We start from the raw sequence: 23,298 nt of genomic DNA, 5'->3' as shown, positions 1-23,298 counted from the left end.
TCCGGTGGGACCATAGAGGTGAAGCTTTACAACTTCCGGCAGGAGGCAAGGAAAGCCGTCTTCTCGGGCAGTGGCAGAGGTGTGTTGCGTGCGTTCGTGCGGGGAGGGGGGAAAGAGGAGGAGGAGGAAGTGGATCGGGGCCGTTCTGCTCATCCGCGACTCTATGGTCAAGGCTCCTTTCTCTTCCCCCCCCTCCCCCTCTCCGGAGAGCCCAAAGAGAAGCAAAAGTTGTCCAGACGGGGCCGGAAGTGTGTGTGTAGTTGAGAGAGGGGCGCGGAGGACTCTTATCACTTTAAGAGAGACGCCAAGAACAAGAAGAGGAGGAGGAGGAAACGCCAGGAGGGAGGCGGAGAGAAGGCGGGGCCTTTCCACTCCCTTCCTCCCGCCCTCTCTGCCGCGGTGTCCAATCAGGAGCGGCTGTGGGCGGCGGCCTTGTGGCCAGCACGCCCGCTCATTGGCTGATTGCCGGGGTCAGCCCAGGCCAGGTGACCCCGGAGTGAGGAGCGGAGGTGGCTCCTACTCCATCAGTCAGTCCAGTCAGTCAGGGCAAAGTGGCTCCCTTCCTGGCTGCCTTCCTTCGGCGCTTTGCTCTGCCCGACGCACCGGGCAGCCCCCTTCCCCCCCTCAACTTCCCCTTGTTTTCCCGGCAGCCGGGAAGGGAAGCGCCCGGGGGGCTCCGCGGCTGGGCCGGGCCGGGCCCTGAAGCGAAAAGAGAGAGACGGAAAGACAGACAGGTAACGGCCGGCGGGGAAGGAGGGACTTAGTGGGCCCCGCCCCCAGATCAACAGGAGGGGGGGGAGAACGAGGGAGCCACAGCAGCTATGGGAGGGGGCGACTCCCCCCCCATCCCAGACGCTGCCGTGCCCTGGGGGAGGGGGTGTCTCTGAAACTCCCCTTGATCCCACCACCTGCACCAGGGAAAGGAAGGGAAGTTGCTCCCTGATCAAGGGAGTGGCATCCAACCCAACTTGGGAAGCCCAAGGCGTCAAAGACAACCCCCCTCCTCAATGGTGTGCAACTAACAGGAGCAAGCATAGAATCCCATGGAAGGGAAGTTGGAGGTCTTCTAGTCCAGCACCCTGCCCCAACCTCCTCTCTCCAGGTTGGGGGGAGGGTGTCTGCCCAGGTCACCCTGTTTTTGTCTGATGGTCGCTGGGATTGAAACATGGCAGCTGAGATGGAGAGTTGGCCATTCCAGCGCTTCACCCCAAGCTGGAGAACCTGGCTGAATTGGGGTGAGCTAGCCAGGATAGAAGGGACACGGTGGCTCAATGGCTTAAGATACTGAGCTTGTCGATCAGCAAGGTCGGCAGTTCGAATTCCTAGCGCCGCATAATGGAGCGAGTTCCAGTTACATGTCCAAGCGTTTGCCAACCTAGCAGTTCGAAAGCATGTAAAAATGCAAGTAGAAAAATAGGAACCACCTTTGGTGGGAGGGTAACAGCGTTCTGTGCGTCTTTGGCATTTAGTCATGCCGGCCACATGACCGCAGAGAAGTTTTGGGACAACGCTGGCTCTTTGGCTTTGAAACAGAGATGAGCACCGCCTCCTAGAGTCGGTACTAGCACATATGTGCACAGAGAAACTTTACCTTTAGCCAGGATACAAAGCGTAGTTCAAGCTGGGTTAGTGAGGTTGGGCAGGACTAGGCTCCTTTTGCTGCTCTTCTCTCTAGGGTGAAGGATTGGAATGCGTGATGGCAGGGACTGTTCAGCATGTGCTATGGACCCAGCAATGGAGGTTCTCCATCACCCAGATCATGGTTGTTCCAAAGGAGCTTTTCAGACTTCCCAGTTGCCTATTGAAAAAAAGCACCTTTGTTGACAACTATGACCTGGATGATAGAGAATCATCCATTATGGTCACAAAGCAGCTGGACTTTCTTGGTGTTATGTTTGAAAAAATCGTTTCACTTCTCACTCAAGAAGCTTCTTCAAAACTGGGAAGAAAAACTGAATGGGGGGGGGGGAGAATGTCTTTGGGACACAGCAATGGAGTCAACCAACGGATAGATCTGGAGCCTCGGGCACTGTGTGGAGCCAGGTTTAGGAGTCTGTTTCGGCCTGCTGTGGGAATCTAGGGCATTGGGTTAATTGAGTGAACCAGGGTAAAGCTAAGGATTGAGTGCCTTGGGAGGAGGGCAGAGCGGATTAGCTCATGTTAAGTTGTGTGTCTGCAAAATGCTAACCCATGGTTATCTGAATAGTGAGTTTTTTCTGATTCACTTGTCTAGGTTTACCCAACATACTGAACCATGCTATTGTCTGGCATGCTCAGGCAACCTTCTTGTGTAGCTCATCATTCTCCCTCCACCCCTGCTCTCCAAAAACACCCATGGTGAACAAGCACTTGTGTTAGTACTGATAACAGTATGCAGGCAATTTTTCATCTGGGTACATCCCAGTGAAAGACATTTCTAGTCTTGTGCAGAACATTGTGAATTTGGAACACTTCAGGCTCAGCACACTGGTTTCAATGATTCTGGAATGCTTGAAACAGTAGAGAGCATTTCCACTAAGATTGGAAAACTTGTTTTGAACTGAGAGTAGCCATTTGAAACTGAAAACAGGCCAATTTGAAGTCTAAATTTTATGTTTTGATGTAGTGGTTAAGGCATTGAGCTAGAAACTGGGAGATCCTGAATTTTAGGCATCTTAGGAGATCCATCTTAGGCACAAAGCCAGCTAGGTGGTTTTGGACCAGTCACTTTCTCTTAGCCTTAGGAAGGAGGCAATGTCAAACCACTTCTGAAAAACCTTGTTAAGAAACAGTAGGGATTTGTCCAGACAGTTTCTGAGGTTAAGACTCAATTGAATAGAAGAAGAAAAAATAAACTTATTTTTCCCTCATGGGCCTGTAAAGAAATAGAAGATAGAGAGTAGAAATAAGTTGGATATCATGTAGTCTAAACTCTGCCCAAAAACCTGCTGCAGCATCCCTAACAACCGTCCAGTTTCTGTTCAAATACTTCCTGTGACAGTGTGTTCTATTGTTGAAGAAATCTTATCAGAAATTTATCCGAATGCCCAACTGAAGTTGTCTTCTTAATTTAAGTCCATTGTGTTTTGTCATCAGGAACAACTGGAACAATCCTGCCCAATTTTCTACATAACTTTCATACATTCATTGGAGGGCAGCTATCTTGTATCAGGCTTCCACATTAAACATAGCCATTGACTCCAGTCATTCAATTCTCATTTCAGTTGCTTCATTCTTAAGACTCAGAACTATATGGTGAACTGGATGTAATATTTTAGGTATAGTTTGATCAGCCTTTCTTTGCTTAACACTTTTCTCCTTAATTAATCCTGTTTACTGGATTAATTTATTGATGTCTTTGCATTTGTTTGCATAATATTTTATGAACCAATCAAGTAGTCTATATAACATGATAAACACATACATATTCAAAACCCATTAAAGGTTAAATTAACTATACCTAACATCTTATGGAAATGCAGTTTCTTGGTTTCGAATGGAGTGCTATGCCTCTTGTAAGAACTGTAGCATTTATTAAGGTTTTGTGGCCCATTAAAAAAATAATGTACAAGTATTCTGATGAAATGTGGCCATTAAAATGCTGCAGTGTTCTTTGAAGTACATTTTCTAAGTTATACCTCAGGACAATTAATGTATTTTCTCAACAATTATGAAAACAAATGCTTTTCTTTTGACTTCAAAAAGTAAAAAAAAAAGATTTAATTCTCATTCTGTACATGTTTCTTTTACTCAAAAGTACGTTCCATTCAGTTCAACAGGTTATATTCACACTGGTTGGCAAATTTAAAATGGCAGTTGCAGATTTCTTTTTCTTTTGATAATGCGTGGAGAGGGAATGTGTGAAGGAAGTCCACTTAATTTCTGTTGCTTGGAGGAATGCAATAGGCAGAGCTTATTCTTTTAAAAATATACAGAAGGAATCATGAGTGTTAGATGGGGAAGAATGAATGAAAACTCATCCTGGAAGATTTGGGAACATAATAGAATAGATTAAAAAAAGAACAATGCTGGATCAAACCAAAGATCCGTTTGATCCAGCACAGTGGCCAGTCAGATCCTTTGTCAAACCCTCTTGTCAGAATATGAGTTGAGTTGCTTTCTCATACAGTACTTGTGTTCCATGGCAACAGTGATTCAAAAACACACTAGCTGTGATGCTGAAGGTAATATATAACAATCCATTGAAATCTTTATCCTCCATGTACTTGTCTATTTTTGTAGCAGTCCCGTTTGGCAGGAATCACTTTATCTTGTGATAACAAATTTCATCAGTTGTTAACATTTTGTGTGGAATATCTCCTTTTGTCTGATATGCAACTTTCACTTTTTCGGTTTCGTCAAATAACTTCAGGGTTAATATTAAGAGATTAGTGGCGAGAGTTGAGGACTAGTGATCCCAAAGCAGATAAATTGTTGAAAAGGGCAGTTAAATCATGGCAAGTTTTTCCTAGTTCACCTCTATCTCATACCTATATAGGGGAGAATGGCTTGAGCTGGGAGAGAGAAAGATTACGTGACAAGGGGAGAATGCATCTTATGTTGGCATCCCCCAAGGCTTGGGTTGCAGGTGGGGAGGATTAGGCCAGACAAGGAATAATGGATGGAAAGTGAACATGAAGAGATTCAATCTAAAAATAAGGAGGAATTTTCTGACAGTGAGAACAATCAACCAATGGAACAGAAGTTGCCTTCAGAAGTTGTGGGAGCATCAGCTCTGGAAGCTTTCAAGAAGAGATTGAACTGCCATCTGTCAGAAATGATGTAGGTGTCCTGCTTGGGTGGGTGGGTAGGGGGTTGGACTAGATGACCTACAAGGTCCCTTCCAACTGTTAATCTATTAAAAACTCCTTGGAGGGGGGAAAAAGGATATCCTCTTATTCTGAAAGGGTAACAACATCAATAACAAAACAAATATTTTGAATTGCTAAGGAAGAAATACTGTATTTATTAGATGGAGAAGGACGGGAAAAACTTGTATTGAATCTTCTCTAAGGATTGCATTGGAGAGGCAATAGAAGGTGTAGCTAATTGTTACCAAATCTAAGCTAGATTTAAAGAGTTTTTCCATGATTAATGTAAGGAGAATGCGTTATTCACCATAGTGCAGAGAATAGAGAGATGAAGGTTGCTGATCATATATGTTTAAAACAGAGGGATGACCTTCTTTAAAACATATGATAAAGGACCCCATTGTTAGACTTCAATACAATTATATAGTATATTTAACTTTGTGCATCACACTGAGCCACAATGTGGTTTGGTTTAACCTAGCAAGAGCCTGTGAATCCAGCGATTGCTATTTGTAAATCACATTTTATAGGTTGGAATAGAATTCTTTATTGGCCAAGTGTGATTGGACACAACAAGGAATTTGTCTTTGGTTCATATGCTCTCAGTGTGCATACAAAGAAAAAAAATATTCATCAAGAATCATACGATACAACACTTAGTGATAGTCACAGGTTACTAAATAAATCATACTAGGAAGCAAAACAATATAAATCATAAAGATACAAGCAACAAGGCTATAGTCATAAGTGGGAGGAAATAGGTAATAGGAAGGATGAGAAGAATAATAGTAATACAGTCTTAGTAAATAGTTGGACAGTGTTGTGGGAATTAGTTGTTTAGTAGAGTAATGGCATTCGGGGGGAAACTGTCCTTGTGTCTAGTTGTTCTGGTGTGCAGTGCCCTATACCGTTGTTTTGAGGGTAGAAGTTGAACCAATTTATGTCCAGTATGTGAGGTGTCTGTAGTTATTTTCACAGCCCTCTTTTTGATTCGTGCAGTGTACAGGTACTCAATGGAAGGGAGATTGGTAGCAATTGTTTCTTCTGCAGATCTAATTATCCGTTGAAGTATGTGTTTGCCTTGTTTGGTTGCAGAGCCAAACCATACACTTATAGAGGTGCAGATGACAGACTCAGTAATTCCTCTGTAGAATAATATGTAAGTCAAGAAGATTCCACAAATCTTTAAAAATTGTGATGTATAAATTTAGTCATAAGATTGAACTATCGGGAGAGGGAAGGACTAGATTCAAACTCCCATTCATTCACAACAGTTTCTGAAGTTGTTGGTCAACCCATCATCTTTCACCATATCACAGGCTTGCTGTTTGAACAGAGTAATATTGGGAATCTGGGGCTGATAATGTAAACTGCTCTACGCTCCTTTTCAGATGATAAGGGAAAATGTAATATAAGTTGGCTCCTGTATCTATCATAAATCTGTTCTGCTTGTTTTCCAGGCTCATGCTGCTACATAAGAAATTAGGAAACTCTGAATGCAGAATAAAAACCAAGAAGCAAAAATGTAATAGAAGAACCTAGTACCCAGGTAACTGATCTAAAATTCTACTTTTTAAAAACATTTTACATTAGTCGGTAAGATTATTGCTGGTCATTCTGTTGGAAGTTACAAACAAGCTGTGTCATTTGTATATTGTGAAGCACAGAAGACACTCCATATATTGGATTCAACATAGCTTACAGTATTTTTCGGAGTATAAGACGCACCAAGATTTTGAAGAGGCAAATTTTTAAAAAAGTAGGTAGGTAGATAGAGGGGTAGAGAGAGAAATACATTAGGTAGGTAGGGAGAGAGAAAGAATAGTTAGGTATGTAGGTAGATAAAGGGAGAGAGAGGGAGCGAAAGAGAGAGAGAGAGAAATACAGTAGGTAGGGAGAGAGAGAGAGAGAGAGAGAGGGTAGGTAGGTAGGTAGGTAGATGTTTCCAGGTGTATTTATCCATCTGCTGGAGAAAGAAATCACTGACAATCTGCAGCACCTAAGACTTTGTTTCTGCTGGCACAGCATTTGATCAATGAATTCTCATCAATCAAAGAGCTTTCCAAAAGGAAAAAAAAAGTTTTTGCAATCTGCAAACTTCACAAAAACGGTGTGTTTTTCGTGAAAACAGGCATTTTTTTAAAATATAAGGCATGAATAGCCTTGGGGGGAGCTTGCAGAGTGCTCGGGGGGGGACGACGACAAAAACAGACAAAAAATAGTCAGTTTTTCTCGAAAATGGGCCTGTTTTTTGTCAAAAAAAATTGCATGCATAGCCTTATGGAGGCTTATAGAGTGCTGCTGGGAGCTGTGGGGGGGAGCAAAAAATGGCCCATTTTTTGCTCATTTCTGCCCTCCCCATCCCCCAGGAGCACTCTGAAAGGCTCGATAAGGGTATGCACGACCATTTTGGTGAAAGGGCAGGGCTTCGGGAGGCAAAAATAGTGCTGTATTCTATGTATAAGACGCACCCAAATTTCCAGCCTCTTTTTTGAGGAAAAAAGGTGCGTCTTATACTCCGAAAAATACAGTGCGTCTTATACGCTGAAAAATACGGTAGTTACCTTAACGAACTGTATTATCTGCTTAGTGAAGACAGCTGTTTTAGTTTGATTGTACGTGCGTATAACACATTGCAATGGACCAGTTTCTAATTCATTTGCCCTCTTTTGGGAATAAATTCCTTTGAATTAGATATACTGGCCCACTTTGGGTATCCATGTTTTGGATTAATAAACAAAGAAACACACAAGATTTATACCCCAATTGATCCAGTCTTTTACTTCTCTTTCCCTGTACATAGTTGACCCAAAAAAGGGTTCAACTTTTTTCTATTGCAGATTAAACTATGTTTTCTGGCATCCTAAAGTTAAAGTTAAAGGGATGCGGTGGCTCGGTGCTAAGACACTGAGCTTGTTGATCAGAAAGGTCGGTGGTTCGAATCCCTAGCGCCGTATAATGGAGTGAACTCGCGTTACTTGTCCCAGTTTCTGCCAACCTAGCAGTTTGAAAGCATGTAAAAATGCAAGTAGGAAAATAAGAACCACCTTTGGTGGGAAGGTAACAGTGTTCCATGCGCCTTCAGCATTTAGTCATGTCGGCCACATGATCACGGAGACGTCTTCGGACCATGCTGGCTCTTTGGCTTTGAAACGGAGATGAGCACTGGCCCCTAGAGTCGGGAATGACTAGCACATATGTCCAAGGTGAACCTTTACCTTTAAAGTTGACGATGATAACCAGATCACCTGCAACTTAGAGGTCTTTTATTGAAGGTTTCATATAGTGAAAGGAGAAATGTCATCAGAATATAGAATGCAGACTCTTTGCTTACTAAGCTGAGATACATATTGTATGTTTAAACTTCCAGCTTCAAGTCCTTGGAATTAAATGTTCTCTTTTAAGTCTATTTACAATTACAAACAGTTCTATGCGTACTGGTCCCCGTTGATAGTTTTGTAGGAAAAGAGTCAGATACTGTTTTTGTTCAGTGAGGCTCAGTATGATTTCAGGGGCCGCTTGTGATTACAAGAATTTGAAAATATGTCACAGAGAAACAATTTGCAAGGTAAACAGTAAAGGGTGAAATATATTAGCCTTGGTGGTATTCCTAAGGTGAAGTTCATTTTTACGTTTTCAAAATGTGATGAGCTTTTAAAAATGCTTAACATTTACAGCCGAGTGATCAAATACATTTAAATGTTTATATTGTTTTTGTTATTTGAAGCCTTTTAGATGACGGTTTTTGCTTGTTCAAATTGCAGTCTCTGGGTCAAATGTTTGCATTTAAAAATGGTTACATTACAATCATGTATGTTGATTTTGAGAGCTTGTTCGGATAATTTGGGATACTTTGGCAACAGCATTCATAATATCAGAACATTTTACCTTCCAAGTAGCTTCTAGAAGAAGCCAAATCTTGTCCTTCTACAAACAGATTTCACTGTGTGCCCGTGCTTCTAAAATGATCAAAAGCTATAAACTAGAATGAAGATTTTAATTTATATATATGTACAATATATGCCTTTTATTTGTATTTGTATTTTATTAAATTTATATGCTGCCCTTTTCCCTGGGGGGACTCAGGGCGGCTCACAACTTAAGAGGGGAGGGGGGAAAAACAAACTTTGGACATATAAAACAATACAAATTTAAAAACACAACATTCATACCATTCGGGTGGGTTACAATCTTAGTCCCAGGCCTGACGGGATAGCCAGGTTTTGAGGGCTGTGCGGAAGGTCTGGAGGGTGGTGAGGGTATGAATCTCCACGGGGAGATCGTTATAATAGAACTTGCATACTATTTTACCCTTGGTAAGCCATTCATTACTTCTCTGCTGTACTGAAGTGGGTATTTATACCCATTTTGCAGTTGGTGAACAGGAACTGTATTTCTGTGGTATATAGTATGGAATGTGGTTCGTTTATTTTTGGCTTAGCATATTATGGAAACCAGACCATTATGATTTGTAAGTGAAAAGGAAATGGGCAGCATTGATTTGGGTCTGGGAAAGAAATCTTCCACTTCTATTTACTAGCTGTTTTCATTATGTCACTTCATGAATGCAGTAGCACGACTGACTTTTATAGTGCATAGCAACACAAAGCATTGTGTCTTAGTATCTTTGTTAATTCCCTATCTTGTTTTCAGCTGCAACTATTGCAGGGAGATTAAATTTGCTTTTGAAAAATTAGCTTTTTCGCTAAGAGAAATTATGAAGCAGTGCTACTTTTTAAAATAAAGAATTTGGACTCCCCCAAATCTGATTTGTCTTGACCACATGTTCCTCACATTCGTACATTGATTTTAGTCAACAACATGTTGCAAAATTGATTGTCCTGCTATTGTCATATTCACACTGGTCAATTTTTTCTTTGTAACATTTGGAAATCACCAATTGAATAATCCACATTTTATTCAATGAGATAAACAGGGAACAATAAATCCTGCAAAAATGTTGGAAGTGCTAAAACACAGTCAGCACATGCTTTGCTAATACATAGCTTGTTCTTTAGCCTTCTAAGATTATTAGCCGAAACCATGGCAAGCTCCAGTAACCAAGCAAAGTAGCTAAGTTCAGAGGCATTTGAAAACCATCATAAAATGTGTTTGGTTTCCTTTGTTGTGCCAACTCAAGTAATATGATTAATAAACTATGGTTTGTGGCACATTGTGATTTGGGAATTCGCCATTAGTGACTCATTTACTGAGACATTATAAAATGAATCATAGCTTAATGTACCGTGTGAACCTCTAATTCTGTTAGAGGGACAATTCCCTGTGAGATACAGCTTCCTTAAATCTTGGTATGAGACAGAAGGATCTGAATACCCATAAAAAGAAAATGCACAGGAAGCAAAACAGTGACCATTCACCTCTGTAATATAACATTGATAGCATTCGGAGAAATGAATGGGAATCCTTCTTGAGAGAAATAAGCATCCAGAGCAGGGGTCACCAACCTTTCAGACCTTAGGGACCACTAAATTCATAATTTTAAATCCCGTGGGCCACTAATATGAATTAGTGACAGGATGGGGTCCTTCAGGCACTTAGCTTGGCTGTCTGTTAGCGGAGAGAAGCGCCCGGGGTCAGCTCTAGGTTTTCTGTCCATTGCAGCTAGGAATCTCAAATACAGCCATGAATGAATGTTTGTCTTGTAGCCAGCCCAGGGGCTAGATTGGCCCGCTGCAAACTCTCTCTTTCGAGGAGCCTGGCCAAAGTTTTGTGCACCACTCACTGAAATACCTGGACTCCCAGGGAGGGAAGGGCTGGAGCTACTAAACAGGCAGCTAAGATAAGTGCCTGAAGGACCCAATCCCATCAGCAAATGGGAGTAATTGCTCTGGTGGGCTGTATCTGGCCCAGTTGCTATAAATTGAGGATCCCTGATTTAGTGCAACATTAAAAATGCAAAAATGCAAAGATTTTTCTGCAGACCACCAAAATTTTCTCACGGACACCAGTGGTCCATGGACCACCAGTTCGTGACCACTGAGAAAGAAAGTAATAAGCTGAGAGTGGTGTAAAACGTTCTGTCATAAAGTGTTTCAACTGAACTCTGAAAAAGGACAGCTCGGCATAAGTTTCCAAGTCTTCTGAAGTCAGCCCATTTATGGAACGGCAGAACATTCTGTGACATTCTCTGGATCTCTTCTTGAACATACTTAGGAATGGATTATTCTGGAATCAGAATGTCCCGAGGACCACACATTTTGCACAGACTTGCAATGGAATGGAAGATTTTTTTATAAAAAAAAACAGATTTAAAAATATTTCATTCTGAAAAATATTATGTATTAATATGATATTTTATTAATTATTCTATGCGAAGTAAATTGTAATTGTACATTTCACTATATTGATTGAAGCAGTTATCACAGAAGAAGGAGTAAAACTTCAAGTGAGAAAATAATAAGAAAGAAGATAATGTTCTTGGCAGTCCTGCTGGATGTTACATGCTGGTATGTAGTTGCCCTACATTCATTATAATCTTGTACTTGGGTATATAAGCTTATTTAAATCTAGGAATGACATAATCTTTTCCAATTAAATAACAATTCAAAGTGTACAATATAAATGGTAGAAGTATCTTTCCTGTCCAAAAACAAAAACAAAAAAAGTCTGAATGAACTTTGGATATATTTCCATGGTATATTATGCGAGGCTCCTTGTTCAGCTGTCCTTTTGGCAGATGGAAGGGTTCCTTAGGCCTTTACTATTTGCTTGTTTGTAAACACAGATCTGTGCTTATTCGTTTGTTCTTTTGAGTATTCTGCCTGGTTTTTCTGCCTTGCCTTGCCATTCGTTTATAAGTATCTCCATAAAAACGCATTCACAATTCTATTTTTTCTTGCAATCTACACAGTAACTAAGATTAGATGAACAACGTTTCTTGCTTTTTGCTTGCTTTGATCTAACAGACACCTTCTTCATTTCAAGGAGAAACCATTTGCTTGCCGTATTATGCCTGCAGACAAAGTAATGTACAATGAAGACGGAAAACACAACGTACAAAAACTGACTTTTGCCTATAAGGTATTTTTTTAATAGAGGATCTTAATCATTCTTTATGGAAAATGTTACCTGCATCTTACTAAGGAACTATCAGTGAGGTCATCTGGGAACAGTTTTTCCAATGCTCCCTCCAAAGATAATTTTATAAGTAAATGTCCAGTATTTGAGAGAAACATTATGAAATTGAGCCACAGTGGCACAGTGGTTAGAGTGCAGTACTGCCGGCTACTTCTGCTGCCTTCCGGCTACCTGCAATTTGGCAGTTTGAATCTCACCAGGCTTAAGGTTGACTTGGCCTTCCATTATTCTGAGGTGGGTAAAATGAGGATCCAGATTGTTGGAGGCAATATGCTGATTTTTGTAAACTGCTTAGAGAGGGCCGTGAAGCACTGTAAAGTGGTATATAAGGCTATTGCTATTGCTATTTGCTTCTCTCCAAAAATAGTTTTTATGGAAAAGTAAAATGATATGATAAAGATCATTTAAGATAAAGGACACAGACATGCAGTAATTGTCACTATTTTAAAAATGGGCATTAATAATCCATATTTAAAAACATTTTTAAAAACCAGATAACAGTTTGTATAGATAAATGCAGTAATACTTTGGCATAATGATTAAGGCACATAACTAAAATATGGAAGACCAGAAGTTCTGATTCCCCGTTAGTTGCCCATTTGGGTGACTTTTGGCCTATCCCCCGCTCAGCCCTAGGAAGAAACTGCTTCCAAAATTCTTGCCAAGAAAACTTCAGGGACTAATCCAGATAGTCACTAGGAATTCACACTGACTTGAAGGTATGTATTCTTTATCAGCATAATCCTTGCAAAATGCAGTTTTTCTATTTCTTGCTCTATTTAAATGGAAGACTTGTGTTTGCAAGACGCAAGAGGAACTGTTACTCATATGTTCTTATAATTCTCATAGGTTTTAATTGGAGATGGTCAGTTATTGGTTAGGCAGTCATATTTCATTGTTTGCAATTACAGATAGTCCTTGACTTATGGCCACACTTGAGCCCAAAATTTCTGTTGCTAAATGAGACATTTGTTAAGTGAGTTGTGCCTCATCTTATGACCTTTCTTGCCACAGTTGTTAAGTGACTTGCTATAGTTGTTAAGTTAGTAACCTGGTTATCAAATGAATCTGGCTCCCCATGGACTTTGTTTGTCAGAAGGCTGCAAAAGAGGAATCACAATACTCCACGACACCGCAACTGTCATAAATATGAGTTCGTTGCCAGGTGTCTGAATTTTGATCCGGTGACCAGCTGGTCACAAGTCATTTCAGAGCCCATCATAACTTTGATTGGTCACTAAATGAATTGTAAGTTGAGGACTGCCGGTAACATATGAGAAGGAGAAAAACACCTCCTTTTCCTTAGTTCCCTGATGGTGGATTGTTCCTGTTGACCAGATCTTTTATTTTGTCTCTTCCCTGCAAATCTGTTTTTAGCCTGTTACCCTGTGCCAAACATGAATTGAGCCTTGAATTGTTACTCATATATATTTAGAGACAACTTTAGAGACAACTGAAAGCTTTATACTCATGCAGTTTGGCCTTGCTGCCATTACCCTCTCTAAGTTACTTGTCTCAAACCAGAATCTATTTATATAAAAATGACACTGTGTGTGTGTGTGTGTGTGTGTGTGTGTGTGTGTGTGTGTGTGTGTTCCAGCATAGCTCTGGAACGACTCAAGAATTTCAACTAAACTTGATACAATGACTTACTTTCTGAAGACAAACACTGTATGGGTAAGACACCCCTAATACCTCCAGGGTGTGTGTTCTGTTAAAATACAGCCTGTTGTGTCTCCAAATAGCTTCTACTTTACTGCCATAAAATGGCTTCTATTGTACAGCCCAGTGGAGTTGCCATGGTAATGGCTTCACAGTACTCCCCAAGGGGGCTCCCTCTGGGAAGTAGGAAGGTCCAACATTAGAAATTACGTTTGGTCCACACATTTCCCCCTATAAATAAATACCCAGGCAACACCAGGTTATTGGCTAGTAGAAGATAAGAACTGTCTTGGCTCTTCATAATACATATTTGTGGCTGCTTGCTTTAGCTGACACAATCATTTACATAAATTACGTTATTGTATTCTGTTGGTGTCAGGGTTCCAAATAGTGTCCAAAATTAAATCAGAGTCTGGGGCAAAGAATTCCTCAAAATTCCAATTTATTAAATTTATTAAATTGGAACTGAAGTCCAGAAGAAAAGATGGCTTGCAGAACTGACAGTTGGTCTCTTCGTCTCCACAATTGGATTTTTCTGTTGCTATGGGCTATGGAAAACGTTCTGCTAGAGGTCACCATGTACAGTCCTTCAGTTCGTCGGAATGTATACAGCTGGTGCTGTAGTTCAGTGTTTCTCTCAACCGTGGCCACTTTAAGACCTGTGGATTTAAGAGAATGGCTGGCTGGGGAATTCTGGGAGTTGAAGTCCACAGGTCTTAAGGTGACCAAGGTTAAGAAGCATTGCTGTAGTTGATAGTCAAGATGGTCGCGCCCCTACCTCCTCTCCCATGCACAATGAATCATGTTTCATTCCTTTATCAACTTCATTAGATAAATGTATTTTTATTTAAGGTGACCGCCGAGACTTCATGACCCTTCTTTAAAAAGAAGCAGACTCTGCAAAGATGTTACATCACCATTGCCGGAGGAACCCTGAGCTACAAGAAGAGTTGCAGATTCAGGCAGCGGTGGCCGCCGGGGATGTCCATACGGTGCGCAAAATGTTAGAGCAGGGCTACTCTCCCAATGGCCGAGATGCTAATGGCTGGACCTTGCTCCATTTTTCAGCAGCGAGAGGGAAGGAAAGATGTGTCCGTGTGTTTCTTGAACATGGAGGTTAGTTGACCCAAGCAGAGGAATGTATGGGTTGCTTGGTGATGAAACGTTTCAGATCTTCTCTTTCAATACCTTGGCTTCCTTTTTTTAAAAAATAGAATTTTCTTTTTTGCTGCTTGCACACCAACGTGGTCTAGATAAAATTTAATTTCTATGTTTTTAGATCTCTAAGAGGGTGTGCAAAGGAGGGGGGGGGAAAAACAGCAGCCAAGCTATGTGACTTCAGAGTCAACCACAAGATGGCACTCGTTTGTTGTGTGTTTTGAGTATTGCACAAAGAAAAACTAACTCATTCCACAACGTAATCCTGCATGGACTGGTTCTAGTAGATGGCTTACATCTTACTCTATATTGTAAATTAAATTTTGATTACATTTATAATCTAAATGTGGATGTTCTGACATATAAATTCATCCCTGGGTGTAGGAATCTAACCAGTTCTAAAAAGTACACATAAATTGCATTTGTAATAGCAGAACAAAAGGGAAGTTCATAGAACAATTTAATTTCATAATTCATAATTCAGTTCTGCTAAATTAATGGAAGGAAGGACTCACTGGAGAAGAGCCTAATGTTGGGAATGATTGAGGGCAAAATAAGAAGGGGACGACAGAGAATGAGGTGGCTGGATGGAGTCACTGAAGCTGTATTTGTAAAAAATGAAATGAAAGTGTTCTGAAGGTTTTAAAAATAGAGTTTCTGCTCTTTAATATCTGCATCTTTTCCTTAAAATTTTATAAATAATGTCCCATTTATGGATGAAGAGGCAGTTGGTGTTGTTGATTATGCAACTGGGGATAAAAGAAGAGGTCTGGTTAGTGAAATACAGAATAGCAGATTTGGAAGGGATCTTGGAGGTCTTTTAGTCCAGCTCCTGCCCAAGCAGGATACCTAATACAATTCTGGACAAATATTGTATAATATTTCCACAGAGAATCAGGGCTCTACATGTATAGAAATTGCTTATTGATAAAGGCAGGTATTTCACTTGGGTTTTATTAACAGAACTTTGTGCTAATGTATGTAAAATTAAATTGTTCTTTAAGATTTATGTGGCAACATTTAGCCAATTTTTGCGGATCTTGAAAAGTTAATGTAATTGGACCTGGTTTTTATTTGGAAGGATAACTCTGAGAAATGCTGGTTATAAATACTGGACCTTTTTTTTTTTTTTTGAAAGAAGGCAGTTGCAAATTATTTCCATGATATTGCCAGAAAACATATTGTCCACCAATGTCACCTAGACTTTAATTTAACTCAAAAGATATTTTATCTTTGGGTAGAAAGTCATTTTTAACCATTGTTGTTAGTTGTGAAGTTGTGTCCGACCAATCGCGACCCCATGGACAGTGTTTCTCCAGGCCTTCCTGTCCTCTACCATCCTCTGGAGTCCATTTAAGCTCATGCCTATTGCTTCAGTGACTCCATCCAGCCACCTCCTTCTCTGCCATGCCCTTCTTCTTTTGCCCTCCGTCTCTCCCAGCAATAGGCTCTTCTCCAGTGAGTCCTTCCTTCTCATTAGATGGCCAAAGTATTTGAGTTTCATCTTCAGGATCTGGCCTTCTAAAGAGCAGTCAGGGTTGATGTCCTCTAGGACTGACCAGTTGGATCGCCTTGCAGTCCAAGGGACTTGCAGGAATCTTCTCTAGCACCAGAGTTCAAACGCCCCAATTCTTTGACGTTCAACCTTTCTTATGGTCCAACTTTCACAGCCATCCATTGCAACTGGGAAAACTGTAGCCTTGACTGTACACATTTTTGTTGCCAGGGTGATGTCTCTGCTTTTTAGTATGCTGTCTAGATTTGCCATAGCTTTCCTCTCCAAGAGCAATTTCTTGGCTGCAGTCCCCATCTGCGGTGATCTTGGAGCCCAGGAAAATAAAATCTGTCACTATCTCCATTTCTTCCCCATCTATTTGCCAGGAATTGAGAGGGCCAGATGTCATGACCCTAGTTTGCTTAATGTTGAGTTTCAAGCCAACTTTTGCATTCTCCTTCTTCACCCGCATCAAGAGGCTCTTTAGTTCCTCTTCACTTTCTGCCATTAGAGTGGTATCATCTGCATATCTGAGGTTGTTATTTCTCATTATCAAGTGGAATATAACCAGAAGATGGCAGTGTAATATTCCAAAACAGATGTGAAGCTATACTATAGTTCTCCTCTACTAAATTATCCTTCTTCATATTTTTAGTGACTAGCTGGCTTCTGTACCTGTGGAAATGATTTCAGATGCTCTCTGATATCTGTGATATCCTGTGCTTTTTGGTTCAGAATTTGCCACAATAGTAGTATAGAGTTGGCCGGTCCTACCTCCTCCATTGTCTCAAATTGAGACAATTCAAATTCAGGAATATTTATCGCATTTGTTTCAGAATTCTATGCAAATTCTAGACAGACCTCACATGGATCCTTAGTTGACACAGGACAATGTTGAGCTTCTTTGTTACAGGTAGTACTCGACCTACAATAGTTCACTTAGTGACCGTTAAAGGTTAGGGTAAGTAAGTAAGTCGAGTAAGTAAATAAGTCAACGAAGTCGAACTAATCAATGGCACTGAGAAAAGTGACTTATGGCCATTTTTCACACTTAAGACCATTGTAGCATCCCCATGGTTACATGATTTGTGTTCGGATGCTTGACAACTGATTGATATTTACAACGGTTGCAGTGTCCTGGGGTCATGTGATCCCTTTTGCGACCTTCTGGCAAGCAAAGTCAGTGGGGGGAACCAGATTCACTTAATGACCATGCTGCTTATTTAACAACTGCAGTGATTCACTTGACAAATGTGGCAAGAAAATTCATAATATGGGACAAACTCACTTAACAAATGTTTCAAATTCGTTAATGTTTCAAATTTAGCAATCTAAACTTTGGACTCCATTGTGGTCCTAACTTGAGGACTACCTGTGCCTTGTTCTACTGTAGCTCAGGTGTAAGATGAGAGTGAAGGTTCGTTCTCCAAGCTTGTGAGTTGATTTCCGAACATTTCGCTACCAGGGTAGGTAATAATTTCAGCGGAGTTTAGGGGATGTCAGTATCGGTGTTCTTCTGTTTATAAGGGCTTCAGGTGTGGGTGTGTCAAGTGAGGGTCTTGTGATGGGTCTTGTGAGGGGCCAGGTGTGAGTCATCAGTGAGAATTTTGTGATGGGTTTTGTGATAGGGAGGTTACATCAGGTCAGGATCATTGGGAGGTGAACTGCTGGTGGTGGGAGGAGGGTAGCAAGTTTGTTTGGTTGTTAGTTTACAGATGATGTGTTATTACCCAAGTAGGTTACATCTGATGAGAGCACCAAGGACTCTACAGTTCAGCCCTGAGCTACATATATTCTCTTCTGTAAATGTCAATGTGGTTTCTCAGTCATTCAGGTCATGGTTGTCCCAAAAGTGCTTTTTTCAAGAGGCAATTGGACTTTCTGGTTTTTCTTTGAAGACATTTCTCTTCTCATCCCAGAAGCTTCTTAGGAGTCTCTTCTGTAGGATTTTTGTTCCTCTTGTCTATAAATTTGGGTAAAAGATTGTTCAGGGACCACCTCACCAAGATCCCACCTAATCAGTCAATCTTTCCTCTTGGTCTTCTTTTATTCCCTACTCTCTTTGAATTAAACTTAAATAGATTTCAGATTTTACAACTAAGTGATATTAAATTTAACTACAGGAGTTCTTTTTATCTATGAAAAAATGCCAAGGAAAACAGTGAAGATACTGACATTCCCTGGTGTCACAGAGAGATGTTTAATACAAGCGAACACTAGTTTATTTAAACAGAGAAACTTAAACAATTCACAGTCTGTAGAAAAATTGTTAATGCAAGTTATTTTCTTTAGCTATAAAATAAGGGTTGTAATTTTAATATTTAATTGTCTTGTTACCATCTGGAAAGCAACTTTAACCACTTGCTGAAATAGAGAATATTTCTAATAAAATTTTCCATCAAACAAAGAGTTTGCTTATTTATATTTAATGATATCCTGCCTTTCCACTTAAAACAATATTCATGGTTGAGATTTCTGTAATATTGCATGATTATTTTCACATATTGCCAAGGTTTTATATCTCTTTTTATATTCAAATAACATGAGCAGAAGTGGGAAGAATTGAGTGCCAGGCACCATATAATTTGCCTGTGAACAAAATATAGTGTTAGTCATTGCATGTGACAGGATGATATTAGATCTATACATCTGGTAATTTTTAAAATATTTCATGAATCCAGATTTCTGTGGGAGAAGGAATACTTAGCTATTCCTCTTGAAATGTTGACATTTTGCCCTATCCTGCTTCCCCTTCTTCAAAATTAGATGTTTACATTCTTGCAAAGCTCAACATTTTGTCAAACGGCAAAGTTAGGTTATTTTCATTTTATAGAAGACAGTTTTTATCGAGATTATCTGAACTAACATATATAGCTTACATGCTTTGCAACTGCATAGATCACAGAGGGCTTTTTTTACCTTATACAGTATTAGCCCCCTAAAACAAACTCATCTTGCCAGACCACAATACATCTGCATCTTGAGCCTGCAGATGTTGCTACAGATGCTTCTCTTTAAGCCTAAGAAGCGCAAGGGAAAACAAAACATGGAACCAAGGACGAAATGTTTGAGCTGAAGGATTTAGGGATAGGTAGGTAGAGAGATTTTGAGAAATACCTGGTGGTTGTTGGGTTGGGAGACTTGACTGTAGGTAGTCCTCGACTTAACAACAGTTCATTTAGTGACCGTTCAAAGTTGCAATGGCACTTCAAAAAGTCACTTATGGCCCTTCTTCAAGCATACAACTATTGCAGCATCCTCTATGTCACCACCTTAACAACTACAGTGATTCCCTTAACAGGTGGGGCAAGAAAGGTTGTAAAAGGGAGCGAAATTCACTTAACAACAGACATTTTGTGCTCAATTGTGGTCATTAGCTGAGGACTACCTTTATTGGAGACAATAGGCATAGTAAATATTCATTTTTTTTAAAAAATATTATTATTACCAAAACTGAATTACAGGGGGAAACACCAGTTATTCAATTTATCTATCACATACCAGATCCAAATTTTATTGAATTCTCTTTTGCTTTAGAATTCTTCCCAATAAATGGGTCTTCTGCATTTCCTTTTTCATGGAACTTTGCATGAAAATATTTTAAATTCAGCCCATAATTCAGAAGCATGCCCTGTTTTTGAAATTTTGCATTTTTCGGTATTGAAATATTAATGTTTAAAATGTTAAATCCTTGGAGCCTATAAAGCAACTTCCAATATGCACAATGTTGCTTAATCACCGTTAAGTCCCAACCACTGTATGCACTGATGTTTCAGTAGTACAAAACCCTTTGTATCAGTTGGAAAGAAGTCTATAAAAATAACAATAATGGCTGGCAATAATTTTACAGGTCTTGTAGTACCTAATCAAGAATTGGGTTTTTTGTTAAATAGGTATCATCATCCTCTTTTAACAACCCCATAATCCCTTGCGGGGTGGAGTCTGGGCAACTGAATGGAGCTGAATGTTTACTGGCCGGATGCCCTTCCTGTCGCCAATGCAGAGTTATATTCAGCAGATACATTCTCATTGTGCCCAGAGAGAGAAATATCTGCCTCTGCCTGGGATTGAACTCACAGCCTCCTGATTGTGAGGCGAGAGTTCCACGTCTAGGCCAACACACCACTTTTGTTAAATAGATATATATGATATCATATCATAAAAGTGCTAACATTTATGAGATTTCATGTCTGCTGGGAAAGCTGAACTTTTAGATTAACCTTGGGGGGGGAGTTATATTTTAAATTGCTGTTTTGCGTCCCTTTCATGATAATTTTTCTTGCACTTTTTAAAAAACTTCAGCGGATCCTACAGTGAAAGACCTGATTGGCGGCTTCACTGCTCTACATTACGCAGCTATGCATGGCCGAGCCCGGATCGCACGCCTAATGCTGGAATCCGACTACCGTGTTGATATTATTAATGCAAAAAGCAACGACGGTTGGACTCCCCTGCACGTGGCAGCTCATTATGGAAGAGACTCCTTTGTCCGACTCTTGCTGGAGTTCAAGGCTGAAGTCGATCCGCTGAGTGACAAAGGTACTACACCACTTCAGCTTGCCATTATCCGCGAACGGTCCAGCTGTGTCAAAATCCTCCTAGATCACAATGCCAATATTGACATTCAAAATGGCTTTCTGTTACGCTACGCTGTGATCAAAAGCAATCACACTTATTGCCGGATGTTCCTTCAGAGAGGAGCGGATACGAACTTGGGGCGCTTAGAAGATGGACAGACGCCGTTGCACTTGTCTGCTCTTAGGGATGATGTACTTTGTGCGCAGATGTTGTACAATTATGGCGCGGATACCAACACAAGGAACTATGAAGGACAGACTCCGTTGGCGGTTTCAATAAGCATATCTGGAGGTAGCCGGCCTTGTTTGGATTTCTTACAGGAAGTAACAAGTATGTATAGTGGAAATCTTTTATCAAAATTTGCAGTAGATTGGGAGAGGGGGTGGCAGTTTTAAGTAGTCTTTGACTTACAACACAATTGAGACCAAGATTTCTGTTGCTAAGTGAGACATTTGATGAGTGAATTTTAATGACATATGACAATGGTCAACAGTCCGACTAGTGAACCCAACAAAAGGAACCCTCGGGGTCATTGAATCCCAAAAAGTAAAAACATCTCAGAACTGAGTCCCTTCGTGGAATAGGGCGGTCTACAAATTGAATAAACTCCAAACTCCAACTGAAGAAGCAAAATCAGCTCTGGTTTTCCCGCCCGAAAGCTTGCTTAGTTAAACAATAGATTCCCTTTCTCCCATTCCTTGGGTATTTGTTGCAAAACTTTTTGTTGTTGTTGTTATGGGAACAGCCCTTTTCTACATCCAGCAACTTCAGTAGTGACCTTGGCATTTTGCAGCCTTTCACAATCCATGAATTATGTCTTGGCATCCCATTTTCTCCCCACCCATTCCATCCCTCCCCCCTTTTCATTGGCAAGTTGAAAAGCAATAGAAGCTGGAAGGCAATAAAGCGATTCAATCTTGACAATAATGCAATGAGCCCAGCAATCAGATAAATGAATCTCTCTTAATGTTTAAAATAATCCTGTTTCCAATCCCTCTTTGGGTCCCTTAACATATACATTAAAAATATTCCAAACTTATATAATAAGTATATTAAATAGATAATAATATTTCAAATAAAAATGTTCCAAACTTATAAGAGGAAGCAATCAATAATCATCCATTATTATTGTGCCACCAATAATAGGTGTGGCACAGTGACTCGGTGGTTTAAAAGACACCGGAGAAGGTCTGTGCTCCAGCAGGTTGAGTCCTACCACTGCACGACAGAGTGAGCTCCCCTCACTTTACTTCGCTCCAGCCAACTTAGCAGTTTGAAAGCGCAAGTAGATAAATAGGTACAACTTTGGTGGGAAGGTGACTGTTCCGTGTTTCGCCTTATGCTTGACACTGCAGTGTAATGTCGTGCTGGCTACATGACCATGGAAACATGCCCGGACAGTGCTGGCTCGATGGCTCAAAGAAACAGAGATGAGCATGGCTTCCTAAAGTCAGCTATGTTTAGCCGAGTAAAACCACCAAGGACTCCTTTAACTTTACTTTCACTAATAATAAGACTTATTGCCAGAGCAAGTTTCATCAAATAAATTTTCTTTCCAGCAGGCTCAGGTTCCTCTTTATTCATGGTTTCTGCTTTTCAATATTTTGAAATGATTAATCCTGTTGGAAGGATAATAAAAGGTTGGTTGGTAAGGCTCCCCCTCGCACATATGTGCTACTCGTCCCCGACTCTATGGGGCGGTGCTCATCTCCATTTCAAAGCCGAAGATCCAGCGCTGTCCGAAGACATCTCCGTGGTCATGTGGCCGGCATGACTATACGCCAAAGGCACACGGAGCACTGTTACCTTCCCACCAAAGGTGGTCCCTATTTTTCTACTTGCATTTTTTACATAGTTTCGAACTGCTAGGTTGGCAGAAGCTGGGACAAGTAATGGGAGCTCACTCAGTTATGTGACGCTAGGGATTCGAACTGCTAAACTGCCAACCTTTTGGTCGACAAGCTCAGCGTCTTAGCCATTGAGCCACCACGTCCCATATAATAAAATGAAATGTAGGAGAAACAGCAGGGCCTCTAACCAGACCTTACCCTTCCAGTCAGCCTGTGATCGCATACTTTGTGCAATGATGCCATCCTCCTATCTTACCGATTAAAATGTCAGGCATAACAAAACGCAGTTTGTCCCATATTTCCAGACGTGGTTGAACACGGCCAAATTAGGTTACTTAAGGAAAAAAAAAGATTATAAATAGGTTTTGTTCAATGTTTTGTTCAATGTTTTGTTCATTATCCAAGTAATCAGTATTCACATGATCATTTAGGTGAATCAGAGATAAAAATCTAGCTAGCACAAGTGTAAAATCAGGCATTGGTTTTAGCAGCCCAGGTTTCTCCTGTATAGTCTTCATTTTCTCATTTCTTCACTAACCTTGATTTTTACAATGTTTCACAGTTTACTGATAGACATAAATTTATAAACCTCCCTGTGTCATGTAAGAAACAATGTAACTCACTTCTTTTATGTGGAAAAAATCCAACTTTTTAGTTTGGGTTAACA

At 40.4% G+C, this 23,298-nt stretch overlaps 1 protein-coding gene across 5 annotated transcripts in view; it reads left to right on the top strand.

The window, feature by feature from the left end:
- The first annotated feature begins 47 nt into the window (after positions 1 to 47).
- The window catches only part of ASB7 (ankyrin repeat and SOCS box containing 7), a 34,593-nt gene continuing 11,342 nt past the window's right edge, over positions 48 to 23,298 (top strand). The window contains exons 1-6 of one of the 5 annotated variants that reach the window (XM_032232861.1): positions 48 to 79; positions 6,251 to 6,339; positions 11,168 to 11,257; positions 11,736 to 11,831; positions 14,403 to 14,666; positions 20,506 to 21,111. In XM_032232861.1, coding sequence (XP_032088752.1) covers positions 14,456 to 14,666; positions 20,506 to 21,111 — 817 coding nt within the window. In that variant the 5' untranslated portion in view covers positions 48 to 79; positions 6,251 to 6,339; positions 11,168 to 11,257; positions 11,736 to 11,831; positions 14,403 to 14,455. Of the gene's footprint in view, positions 80 to 496; positions 735 to 6,250; positions 6,340 to 11,164; positions 11,258 to 11,716; positions 11,832 to 14,402; positions 14,667 to 20,505; positions 21,112 to 23,298 lie in introns of those variants that run through there. The other 4 variants (XM_032232858.1, XM_032232860.1, XM_032232859.1 and 1 more) reach the window with 4 other exon arrangements.

This window comes from Thamnophis elegans, chromosome 16, assembly GCF_009769535.1.
Source record: "Thamnophis elegans isolate rThaEle1 chromosome 16, rThaEle1.pri, whole genome shotgun sequence".
Lineage (NCBI taxonomy): Eukaryota > Metazoa > Chordata > Lepidosauria > Squamata > Colubridae > Thamnophis > Thamnophis elegans.
The sequence above is the reverse complement of the archived record's forward strand: the minus strand, read 5'-3'. Positions and strand labels throughout refer to the sequence as shown.